General features: G+C 44.0%; 1 protein-coding gene and 1 long non-coding RNA gene across 5 annotated transcripts; one reads left to right on the top strand and one right to left on the bottom strand.

The window, feature by feature from the left end:
• Positions 1-202: 202 nt before the first annotated feature.
• On the top strand, positions 203-11,468 carry rnf166 (ring finger protein 166). Of its 4 annotated transcripts, none has more exons than XM_082557212.1 (6): positions 203-381; positions 5,436-5,592; positions 5,929-6,041; positions 7,261-7,375; positions 8,046-8,153; positions 10,270-11,468. In XM_082557212.1, exons 3-6 carry the CDS (start codon positions 5,944-5,946, stop codon positions 10,333-10,335), a joined length of 387 nt encoding a protein of 128 aa, XP_082413338.1. In that variant the 5' UTR covers positions 203-381; positions 5,436-5,592; positions 5,929-5,943; the 3' UTR covers positions 10,336-11,468. The 4 variants fall into 4 exon arrangements, with proteins under 4 accessions (XP_082413338.1, XP_082413337.1, XP_082413336.1 ...); XM_082557210.1 differs by lacking the exon at positions 203-381 and adding an exon at positions 812-2,152; XM_082557211.1 differs by lacking the exons at positions 203-381; positions 7,261-7,375 and adding an exon at positions 811-2,152.
• Positions 528-781, bottom strand: LOC309720360. The gene is made up of 2 exons (XR_014280474.1): positions 713-781; positions 528-605 (listed from the first exon to the last, which is right to left on the bottom strand). It is a non-coding gene; the product is annotated as an uncharacterized lncRNA (long non-coding RNA).
• Positions 11,469-13,014: the final 1,546 nt, after the last annotated feature.

Here is a 13,014-nt window from a genome sequence, read left to right as displayed (position 1 = left end):
CCTTTATAAATAAATGGCAACAACACAATTCTTTTAGGGGTTTGGGTTTTTTTTAATGAAAGACTCCAGAGATGGTTTAAATCGGATTCATAAGCTTTTAAGGTAGGCCACACTGATTGCCACGGAATGAGGAACAGGTGAGTGGGAGTGGCCAGGACCCCGGCCAGGTGCGGAACTGGGGAAACACGAGCCGCTCACTTGGAGCTTGACAGAAAAGCATAGCTGGTGGCTAAACATCTGTTAAAATACGTAGTTCAGATAATATTACTGTAGAAGGGAAAACAGGAAGAGAAACGTCAGAGAATAGAGAGTTATTAGAACACGCAGATGTAAATGATTCAATAAATGGACCTCTCAAATCAGAGTCACCACGAAGATCAGGTTTGTTATCTAACGAGAAGTCAACTTTGTGACTAAAGAATATTATTTACAATAAAATCTGGGAAACGGAAAGAAGCAGTAATGGTAAAGATCTGCACGCCAGGCAAAGATGACACAGACACTTTTGAAATTGAAAAAGCACAGGGTACGATGTGGAGACAAGGTTTATTCATCCAAATGAGGAAGATGGCATCGCAGGGTGAATGTAGACAAGGATTTTCTCTCTGGAAGGCAAACACAAGTAAGGATAGGAAATAATTATTCTGAGAAGTATATAGTATGCATGTCTATAGTACTTAATATTAGAAAAGAGCAACTGACATTAAATTACCGGGAAAGCTTAGATGGTGATGGAGGCGCATCCAACTCGGGGAATGGTTAAACCCTGCTGGGTCTAAGAAAACATGAGGAGTTTTGGTTGGACTGTGAAACCAAAAGCAATCAAGCTCAAGTTAAATAGAACCTTTAGCAGTAATACAGCTGTGGATACCTCCAGATGCTACAGTAGATTTCACTTTGGTGGAAAAGAGAAATGAGGATGAGGAGTTTACTTTAAACCCACGTACAGTACAGAAATATATTTGTGTATAACTGTAAAGAGTATAGAGTAGCTTTTACTTTGACCTGAGTTTAATATCAAAGTAGGGAAACTGATAAATGATGGACTCGCTACACACAGGAGAAATGCTTGTAACCTTATCAGCCACTGGGTTGAAGACACCACACCATTAAGACCAGTCATTTGTTCAGATTCCAGTTCATCATTAGTACGTTTACAATTCAGAAAGTAGACCAGATATATTCATCGAAATCAAACAGCTGGAGAAACGAGGAGACGGGGGAGGAGGAGAGGATGACTTCATGTCTCAGATTTGGGCACACTGGGCCGAAGCGCACACTCTTCATTTCAGGCAAACATTGGAAAGCGTGAGCACTGTGGCGATGAGGCAAAGCAGCTCGTTATATGACACTGTCGGGAAGAAGGAAGACAACGGATTCAAAACCCAAACAGAATCGAACTGAAACTAGATTTAACTGATTTAGAAATAACTCGGGAAATTATCAGGGAATATCTCTTCATCTTAGACAAACGCATTTGTATGATAGGCTCGATCCACATGCCAGACCAGTTGTTGGAGGTAATGCACCGAGCAGCCGCCAATAAACACCAAAGAAGAAGAACTCCAGCTTCCAGAAAGCATCGCGCGCACAGGCTGTTTGTTGTGGCTGCCTCGCGCGCGTCCGCTGGCAGCTGACAGCGAGCGGCTCTGTGGCGCTGCGCGTTGCTTGCGCGTTGCTTGCGCGTTGCTTTCCTAGCTCACTTTGTTTGTTCAGCTCATCCTCGCGGCATCGTGCGCACACTCGCCAACAACACTCCCACTGTTTACTTGTTCGGCGTGTCTTTCTCAGCCGCGGAAAGGTGATGCTGTGCTCAGTGGAGGATTTTATGTCGAGCCAAAGTCATCATGTTTGCAGAACGTTAGTTCAAACTCCCGACATGAAGCACTAGCTACCAGCTGTCTGAGTGCTTGGACCGCTTCCTCTTTCGGGCACCGAGCAGTTGTCGACGATTTCAGGTCGTCTGCGGCTCCATGATGGCGATGTTTAGGAGCTTTGTGTCGGCGAGCTCCCAGCTCCGCCAGCAGCAGCAGCCCAACGGCGGCCCGGGCTCGCTGGCAGCCCCGGCGGAGAGCATCGAGAGCCAGTTCTCCTGCCCCATCTGCCTGGAGGTCTACCACAAACCCGTCAGCATCGCCAGCTGTGCTCACACGTAAAGTAGCCGCTTGTTCTTCTGCTTTCTGCTGTCGTGCGTGGACGTAAATGACCGTGAACGGTCACTTTCATGTCCAGCTGTGGTCTTCTATCGAAGAACACATGTGTGTCTTTACAGCAGCTGACCTGAGTAAGTTTATGTGTCCATCAGCATCCTCTGACGGCACCGAGCCCGAACACGACGATCCGTGCGCGTGCGTGCACGGAGTTTATATGTGCATGCACGCGCACACTTTCAGATGACAGTAAAATGTTTATAAACGGTAACTTATCCATTGTCAGCACTACAAGACTGTCATATTAAACTATAACTGTGCGTGACACCAGTAGGCCCACTGGTGAGCCAAACAAGCAGAAGACCTAGAGTTCAATCTTGGCCTCATCCTCGGGTTGTGCCAGGAACTGGGTTCAAACCAGTTCAGCTACTTGCTGCAGAGAGCAGCTGAAAGCAGATGGAGTGTGCAGTGTTGTTCTCTCACGTTCCCCTCCACACACGTACAAAAGGGTTTAACATGCAGGACCTAAATGCCAGTCGTTTCTATTTTTAAAATGATGGCAACATCCTGTCAGTTTAAGACAAGAATGGATAAATATTTCACTAATCCAGATTTCAGAGTAACGGTCTCCAAAGGTTGAAGTGTACCGACGAGTGTTGGTTCCACACGGGGAGATTACAGGACTCACTGAACAACAACGATCGTCTGCTTTTAAAAACTCAGCTTTTAGGTCACATTTCTGACTTTAATCTCAGAATGGTCAACAATATTTCTTCTCTTGACTTGGTCCTAGTACTCCTTCAGCTCATTTCGTGCTGATGCTCTGTTGACACTCGTGTTTGTGGGAGTTTTCTGGATAAACCCAGTGCTCTGAATCCTTTTCCTTCCTGTCACATTTGCTGGCTCTCAGTTCTTTGATTAAGTTGATTTCTTTTCTTCGCTCCTTCTAAGCTGAACTTTCAGCACGATGTCCCATCATGTGCATCACTCTCTGCAGCTTTGAATAATAATTTTAGATCTTCGGCATCTGGTTGTCATCATCTCTGTTTCTATTTTTGAATAAACTGTGTTAGAGACACACTTGACCTCAGTAAAGGTGGTTTGCAATCTGTTTCTTCCAGCCTTGAAGAGGCTGGTAAAGAGATGTCAGCTCTTTAGTGTGCTGAGACAGAAATCGTTTCAGCAGCGACACAGAAACACAGAATCAAGGCTCATTTTATTTATGTTGTGTCAGCATAAATATCATATAGTCCTGTTTACATCAGGACTGGTTCACTGCTGCTGTCCTGCTGCAGTGACTCAGCGATGCTCCTCTCATGTTATACACTGTGCAGCATATTAGTCTTCGATTATAGTCGACTCATTAACACTCTGTGATGTCCTGGCTGTGAAATATCTGTAGTTTGGTTTATATACCTCCATTAAATAAAATATATTAAATATCCATTAAATTGAATCGAACACAGATTGTATGCTGTGGAGCGTTTGTAGGCCGGGTGAGTCTGCATCTACTCGCTGTAGTCCAACACAAAGAAGATAGCAGACTGCTCTGCTTCCTGGTCCCAACTCTGGATTGTCACATTTTGGAGGTTTTAATAAAGTTGGACAGATTTTTAGAAGTGAGAGCTGAACGTGTCCCTGCTGCTCTGACTGGGAAAGACCAGAGAAAACCACAAACTCCGACACGGTTTAGTTGCACACTGATTTAATGTTAATACCCGGGTGCCGTTACTACTGACGTGATGTTCTAGCTGAATGCAGTGACAGCATTCACCAAGCATTTATTATTAGCTGAAAATAACAAGCAGTGGAGGAATTTTACAGACCTTTCCATTTATGAATCACCTCAGTACACAAAAAACTCTATTGTGAAGAATAAAAATAATTATCCTGCAGAAAAATGTGTCCCCATGTTCAATCAATTAATGTTAGTGCTTCATATGTTTAAGACTGAGCTCGTTTTAAATACTGTGTATACTGTTTAATGTGCAGCATCATGTTCGTTCAATTCAGTTCATTTGAGTTTTATTTATACAGCAAATCACAACAAAAGTCGCCTCAAGGCGCTTCATAGATACAGAGAAAAACCCAACAATCATATGACCCCCTATGAGCAGCACTTTGGCGACAGTGGGAAGGAAAAACTCCCTTTTAACAGGAAGAAACCTCCAGCAGAACCAGGCTCAGGGAGGGGCGGGGCCATCTGCTGTGATTGGTTGGGGTGAGAGAAGGAAGACAGGATAAAGACATGCTGTGGAAGAGAGACAGAGGTTAATAACAGATATGATTCAGTGCAGAGAGGTCTGTTAATACATAGTGAGTGAGAAAGGTGACTGGAAAGGAAAAGCTCAATGCATCATGGGAGCTTAAGTCTATTGCAGCATAACTAAGGGAGGATTCAGGGTCACCTGGTCCAGCCCTAACTATATGCTTTAGCAAAAAGGAAAGTTTGAAGCCTAATCTTGAAAGTAGAGATAGTGTCTGTCTCCTGAATCCAAACTGGAAGCTGGTTCCACAGAAGAGGGGCCTGAAAACTGAAGGCTCTGCCTCCCATTCTACTTTTAAATACTCTAGGAACAACAAGTAGGCCTGCAGAGCGAGAGCGAAGTGCTCTAATAGGGTGATATGGTACTACAAGGTCATTAAGATAAGATGGGGCCTGATTATTTAAGAGCTTGTATCTTTAAATCAGATGTTTATAGCAGCCGTCTTTTATGTAAACTATTGTTCATGAGCTCATAAACACAGGACTACGTCTTGATTTTTTTAAGTATATTTAAATTGATAGATATGTGTTGAAGTTCTGTGTGCTGGGGTCTGCACTCACTCAGCTGGGCTCTTGTTGACTGTTAGCATGCTGTCTGTGCAGGTTTGTTTAACTTGTTCAGTCCTTGGTCAAGTACAGGAAGGAAGAAGGAAAATGAATAAACAGAAAGAAGAATAGCAACACCCATCTGATCATTAAGTGCTTGAGCCACAAATTTGGATGGTTTCCTTTGGGTTCCTCTGAGTTTTACTGCCACCTGAGCTCAGCTAAATATTTGACAACAGCTTTGAATGAACTGCAAGTGGAACTTCTGTATGTTTTTTCTGTTTTAGTCAGACTGCAAAGCATTGATGAATAAGAGACATGTGACTTTTATGTAATTACCCAGGAAACTTAAAAACAGCCTAATTGTGAAAGAAATCCTTTGAAGATGGATTTAAACGAGAGTGACAGTGGAGGAGCCAGCAGCGCTCTGCTGGCCTGAGTAAAGATGTTACCTTTGCTGTTTGCTTTTCCAGGTTTTGTGGGGAGTGTCTGCAGCCCTGTCTCCAGGTGACCTCACCTCTCTGCCCCCTCTGTCGCGTGCCCTTCGACCCCAAGAAGGTGGAGCGGTCCTCCAGTGTGGAGAAGCAGCTGGCTTCATATAAAGCACCCTGTAGGGGTTGTAACAAGAAGGTAGATAATGACTGCTCCAGCAGATAACAGACCCCCACAGTGTTATAAAAATATTATTTGTTGCACAATTCACACTGTGAATGTAAATCTTTTCTTTTTTATTTATAGTCTTTGGCCATTTGTGCAAATTCAACTGTGAAACTGAAAAAGGAAATAAACGTGTCAAAAGTGATAATGGGTGAAATGAAAGTCACTATAAAAATGGACGACAGTCTGAGAATCAGAGTAAGATGAATAGAAGTGAAGAGCAGACTAAACGCCCCCCCTCCATGCAGTGTCACTGTGACTCTTTACATACATGTACAGTCATAACCTCAGGTGTGTGCGTGCTTTCAGGTGGCTCTAGTAAAGATGAGGTCCCACATTGCTTCCTGTTCCAAGGTGCAGGAGCAGATGGCCAACTGTCCCAAGTTTGTTCCTGTGGTGCCCACCTCCCAGCCTATACCAAGGTACCCACACTGCAACCATGTTCATGCAGCACAGCTGATACATGATACTTTAATCACCTCACCTGAATGCAGCCGTTCACACCATCATTTCACTGGATGGATTTGAGGCACTTCTTAGAACCAAGCTCGATATTTTGGATTTTTTAGATCCAAAGAAACCAGTGTGACCAATCAGACCCTGCATTTGGCAGCAAGCACAGTCATACTGCACACTGGTAGTGTAAATAGCAGTGTGCACTAATGCTGTGTTATCTGAGACACTCAGCTAGCTGCTGCTCTGGGTCAGTCAGCTCTCAGTGCCCCACTAACATCCTGAATCGTGGCCACGATTCAGCTTCCACTGCTCGGCCGAGACGTCCTCCCTGCTGCTGCCTGCGCGTGTCAGCTGGAAGGACTCTCAGTTCAGTCCTGTATCAGCGTTATCATCGTTTCATGTCCACTTCATTCTCTTCACAGTGCAGCTTTACACTGCACTACATCACACAGCAAGTCTGGATCTGGAAACGTTTATGGTTTCATGTTTTTATTGCAACACATTCGGTGTGTAACAGCCTCCAGAGGTGTGCGGATCGATCCAGATGTCGATAGTATCAGAGACACTGCTGCTGTCGCTAAAAGATTAATCAGTACTTTCCTTCTCGAGCCCACTGTGTGTGTTCAATTCATTCATGTTTTTGTTTGGAAATGTAAAACATGCACCTGAACCTTTGTGTCACGTCTGTTTTATTTACAGCCAATAACACAACTGAAGTTGACACAAACTTCCTGTGTTAACTCAATGCTGTGGAACGTGATAGTGATTCAGTGGCCATGAAGGTGTGTCTCAGAGTGGGACACACTGCTCTGCTGTTAGAGTTCAAAGTGCCTCTATTTTATTTAGCAGTGCTGCTGTCTGCAGCACAAGTGCAGTTTGGTCACACAGTGAAGTGTTGCCAAAGTGCACATGTGTGACCCACAGCTGAGCCTTCCTGATTTGAGAGGCTGTGATCACAGACCTGTAGTGTGAGTGAGTTTGCAGCTCTCAGTGTATTTGTGTAAATGTCACGTTTGTGACTTTTTCCAAATACAAGTTCAAATTTGTTGGACACATTTTCCAACAGCGTAGCTGCCTGTGAGACTGGCTACATCTGTACATGTTCAGCTTCACTGTGACACAAATGCACACACGTCGGCCCAGCCTTGTGATAATTTGTGTGTGTGTGTGTCCTTTTATATGCAGCAATATTCCAAACCGGTCAACATTTGTGTGTCCGTTCTGTGGGGCCAGAAACCTGGACCAGCAGGAACTGGTGAAGCACTGTATGGAAAACCATCGTAATGACCCAAACAAAGTGGTGAGATAGTGACGACTGCACCAGACTGTCAAACTGTGTTTGTATCAGGATAACATCAGCACCATCTAGATTATTTCTGGGTGTCAGGAACAGAGTTGCCTTTAATCTGTCCGTGAAACAGCCGCACAAACGTCTCCGGGAATCTTTAGGAAATCTTGGAAAAGTCTTTTCCATTTTGCCTCGGAGTTACAGTTCTGTTCCTGCTCCCACTGAATTCCTCCTGAAGTTACTGAGGTGTTAATGGCTGTAAGGTGTAAGCAGTACAGAACACAGATTTCCAGACTACCACACTCACTAATTTCCTGTTAACACGTGTCGTGTGGCTCATCTCCTTTGTTCGGCTGGATTCCCTCCTCACCTCAGCCCTGTGCAGGCAGCGTGATGGTGCAGTAGTTAGAACTGCTGCTTCTCACCAAGCAGGTTTCTCTGTGTTTGCAGAGGCGCTAAACTAACTGTGTTTGTGCAGTAGATGCAGTAAACACGGCCTGTAGTCCAAAGAAAAGCTGGAAGCTCGGTCAGACCAGAGAAGCCTTATATAGAGATGCCAGTTTGCACAGGTTTCTATGACAAAGCCCACACACACTCATCTAGTTGTTTTATATCCACAGCTTCCTGCCTGCTGCACCTGTGATGTGTGTGTCCTTTAATGGCTGTGTGCTCGTCCCTCCAGGTGTGTCCAGTGTGCTCAGCCATGCCGTGGGGAGACCCGAGCTACAAGAGCTCCAACTTTCTTCAGCATCTTCTCCACAGACACAAGTTCTCATATGACACGTTTGTTGTAAGTCCAGAGGAACCATTGTTCTTTAGAAATGATTTTTTAAAAGAAAAGATTCTTTGTGCAAACACACAAGGACAGAAATTCTGATGTGTGTTTGCGAGCAGTTTGGAAACATGATAATTCACAGTTTCACTACGTTATCCTCAACTATATAACGACTGTATAACGACTTTATAACGACTGTATAACGACTGTATAACGACTGTATAACGACTTTATAACGACTGTATAACGACTGTATAACGACTTTATAACGACTGTATAACGACTGTATAACGACTGTATAACGACTTTATAACGACTGTATGACGACTTTATGACGACTTTATGACGACTGTATAACGACTGTATGACGACTGTATAACGACTGTATAACGACTTTATAACGACTGTATAACGACTTTATGACGACTGTATAACGACTGTATGACGACTTTATGACGACTGTATAACGACTGTATAACGACTGTATAACGACTTTATGACGACTGTATAACGACTGTATAACGACTGTATGACGACTTTATGACGACTGTATAACGACTGTATAACGACTGTATGACGACTTTATGACGACTGTATAACGACTTTATGACGACTGTATAACGACTGTATGACGACTTTATGACGACTGTATAACGACTTTATGACGACTGTATGACGACTGTATAACGACTGTATGACGACTTTATGACGACTGTATAACGACTTTATGACGACTGTATAACGACTGTATAACGACTTTATAACGACTGTATAACGACTGTATGACGACTTTATGACGACTGTATAACGACTTTATGACGACTGTATAACGACTGTATAACGACTGTATGACGACTTTATGATGACTGTATAACGACTGTATGACGACTTTATAACGACTGTATAACGACTGTATGACGACTGTATGACGACTGTATGACGACTTTATAACGACTTTATGACGACTGTATAACGACTTTATGACGACTGTATGACGACTTTATGACGACTGTATAACGACTGTATGACGACTGTATGACGACTGTATAACGACTGTATAACGACTTTATAACGACTGTATAACGACTGTATGACGACTTTATGACGACTGTATAACGACTTTATGACGACTGTATAACGACTGTATAACGACTGTATGACGACTTTATAACGACTGTATAACGACTGTATGACGACTGTATGACGACTGTATGACGACTTTATAACGACTTTATGACGACTGTATAACGACTTTATGACGACTGTATAACGACTGTATAACGACTGTATGACGACTGTATGACGACTTTATAACGACTTTATGACGACTGTATAACGACTTTATGACGACTGTATGACGACTGTATGACGACTGTATGACGACTTTATAACGACTTTATGACGACTGTATAACGACTTTATGACGACTGTATGACGACTTTATGACGACTGTATGACGACTTTATGACGACTGTATAACGACTGTATGACGACTGTATGACGACTTTATGACGACTTTATGACGACTGTATAACGACTGTATAACGACTTTATGACGACTTTATGACGACTTTATAACGACTGTATGACGACTGTATGACGACTTTATGACGACTGTATGACGACTGTATAACGACTTTATAACGACTGTATGACGACTTTATAACGACTGTATAACGACTTTATCAGAAACATGTGCTTTTAACCACAGTATGCAGTCATGAAGTGACAAACCAAGTTATAGGGCGGGGCTGCCAAAGTACGTGTACGTATGTGTACATGGCCCCGTACTTTTTGACCAATCGGTGGATGGCACCTAAAGCGCCCTGAGGCAACTGCTGCGTTGATTCGGGGCTGTATTAATAAAGTAAATTGGCACCTTGTGATCAAACTGAAGTGAAGCTGCTGCTGCAGAGTGTGTGCAGCTGGACAGAAACTCTGACTGAAAGAAAAGTAAAACATGATCATTTATAAGAAAACAAAATGAAGAAAAGTGTCTTTGGAGAAATTCAGACTGTAAGGCTGTAAATCCTGACAGTTCAACGATCTGAATCACAGAGCGTCTAAACAAAAGCTCGTTAGACTGGCAGATACATTCGTACAGTAATCAGTGCTTTCTGTATTTGGTCAGGACTACAGCATCGATGAAGAGGCAGCGCTGCAAGCAGCTTTGGCACTATCACTGACTGAAAACTGACCGAGCTCACACCACTGCCCCCTCTGTACTTCTGTTGATCCTTCTGGGAGGTCGAGGCTATCATCCACCCAGCAGACACAGCTGAGCTAGCCTGGTTCATGGAGTGTGTACAGGAGCTCCACCACAGACCACAGCTCCATACACATCCTGAAACATGTTTGTTTTTTAAATAAATTCCAGTCTGCATCTTTGTGCTCCGCCCATCGTCAGCTTCACTTCACAGCTGCAATAAGGATCACTACCTTCCTGAAGACGACACATACTGCTGATGTCAAACCCTCAGAAAGGTCAGGCTTCTGACTGGCTGCTGCTCGAGGTTAGATCTCAGAGAGCCAGTGAACCCAGCAGAGTTCAGCTAACAAACCTTTGCTTGGACGTAATTCTGTGGTAAGCTGCTGGGAAGCCACTGAGTGCTGATCTGCTGGTTATCTGCTCAGCACAGCCACCCCGTGTCCCTCCTGGCAGAGCAGGTCACCTACTAACTGGAAGGTTGGTGGTTCGATCCCCGTCTGCTCCAGTCTGCATGCCAAATACCCTCGGGCAAGGGCCTGGCCCCCGTTGCTCCCCGATGCATCCGTCCGTGTCAGACAGAAAGCACTTACACAGAAGAAAGTGCTTGATGGTGTGAACGAGGCGAGTTTAGAAAGGTGCTCTATAAGGTGCGAGTTTGACGCTCTGTTGAACCTGATGCAGCCAACGTGTTTCTGCAGCTTTGGACACGTCTGTGTTTCCTCTGCATGTAACACGGCCGCAGCACAACCTTCCTGTTGTTTCCTGCACTTTTGTCAGGTTTCGTTTGACAGCTGATGAAATCTTTGAGCAGGTCTGACCTGCGAGCAGAGGAGCGTCAGTGAGCAGCCGATGCTGAGGTTTAATGAACTGTTTTCATTGTTTTGAACGTGGCTGCCATTAGGTCACCATAGCAACCTGAACACAACAGTCGTCGGCGAGTAAAATGAACTGTGATCAGCCCACACGTGATGTAATGTCCACAGACTCAGCTGGACGATGTCAGACATGAATGTCGAGATTTTAAGATGTATCTGCGTTTGAACGTGGTGGAGTGTCTCCAGAATAAACATGTTCCTGCTGGGAGCACAAAATAAAAGTAATGATTCACGAGGTTTCTACAACATTGCCTTCTTTGTACTTTCCTCTATTGCATGTTCCTCTGACGGTGTTTCTGACTGGAGCGCACGCGTGTGCAGGTGTTTCCTGTTGCCACGTGAAACTGAAAGCCCGAGTTATCCACCGCCGCTCTCTATCCTGGCTTTTAACCAGGAAGCCTGGCTGTGCAGAACTAACTGACAGCTACAGAGCTGTGTTGGACTGTGGGTTGGTGTCTAGCTGAATTAACCTGAAAAAGATGAATGGTGCTTTTATAAGTCTTGCACGCACGGTGCACCACAGGCTACACTGGCTGTGATTTCAAATTTTGTTTGGTTGCACCAACACACAGCTGGGAAGGTTTTCTGGAGCCTGTTTATTACGTGGTGTTCAGCTTTTTCCTTTAAATACCGATGTATCTGCATCTCTGGTGGCCTCCCAAAATTCTTTGCAGTTTGATGAATCTTCTTCATTTCTCACACTATCTGGCAACAAGTGTGAATTGAATTAGCAGAAGAAGCTGCACGGATGCACAAACAGATGTTTTTTAGTGTTTCTCTCCAGGGTTTCAGGCACTTTGTCCCTGTAACAGCAGCAAAAATCAAAGTTCTGATGAGTCGCTGGAACAGGTCTGTTAAATATTACACACGTATTCTGCTGTGAGCTCTGCCGTCATAGTCAAAGTCAAATGTATTTTTATGGCACATTTAAAACAACGAATGTTGACAAAGGTGCTGCACAATGAAGATCAACACAGGGAGACATGATAAAAGTGGTTTTTTGTCCCGTTTGGTTCTTTAGGCGTCAGAATTGATGTCTGTCCAACAAAGATACCCGACGGATTTACTTTATGAAATGTTCAAAAACATAATGCACAATGGGAGACGCCATACGTTTGTATGATTTCATAATGTGTGTGTGCCTGACATGTGCGCCTTGTGAGAATTATTATCCAGCTATATTTGTAGCTCATCCATTTCAGTGAAGGCTTCACTGCAGATAACAGGAGCGAGCTGCAGAGACCATCACAGTTTAACATTCTGATCACACATGCTCACCTTCGATGGCTCCTTTTGTTTAATCCTGGGAATATTTGCGCTCGTCTGACTATCTGGATGAAAGTGGACCCTCCACTTTACTGCTGTCTGTGTTTCAACTCTTACCATGAGAAATGTTTTCATGATGATCTGCTGAGACTGACGAGGACAAAATGATTTACTTTTGGAAACTGTTTGAAACCACTGACGTGGCTCAGGCATGTGTCTGCAGCCTCGCTGGGTGATGAGGTGAGTTCACGAAGTTGAGCTGCCATTAACACAAATAACAATATTGTAATGACCTAGTTTAACCAATAGATGGCAGTCCCTCTGCAGACATGCAGCGCTGCAGTGAAACCAGCATATATTCATGCTGGAGTCCTGTTTGACCCACAGGTGAACTTAGAGAAGATCAGAGGGTCCACAGAAGGTGACGTGGTCATTCACACTCCAATCAGTCGTTTGTTTCCTGTTCTTTCTGGATTTCCTTGTGATTGTGATAAGAGTGCTTTGTTAGAAGTTTTGGGAACCTGTA

Source organism: Aulonocara stuartgranti, assembly GCF_965226115.1.
Source record: "Aulonocara stuartgranti genome assembly, chromosome: 13".
In the NCBI taxonomy this organism is placed as follows: Eukaryota; Metazoa; Chordata; class Actinopteri; order Cichliformes; family Cichlidae; genus Aulonocara; species Aulonocara stuartgranti.
Note: the sequence above shows the minus strand (reverse complement) of the source record. Positions and strands in the feature narration are given on the sequence as shown.

Excerpts from the sequence above, each read along its gene's own strand:
- rnf166 (XM_082557210.1), top strand. The coding sequence starts at position 1,974 with ATGATGGCGATGTTTAGGAGCTTTGTGTCGGCGAGCTCCCAGCTCCGC. Across the intron at positions 5,593-5,928 it reads GTAGGGGTTGTAACAAGAAG|GTGGCTCTAGTAAAGATGAG; the intron begins GTAGATAATGAC and ends GCGTGCTTTCAG. Across the intron at positions 6,042-7,260 it reads ACCTCCCAGCCTATACCAAG|CAATATTCCAAACCGGTCAA; the intron begins GTACCCACACTG and ends TTTTATATGCAG.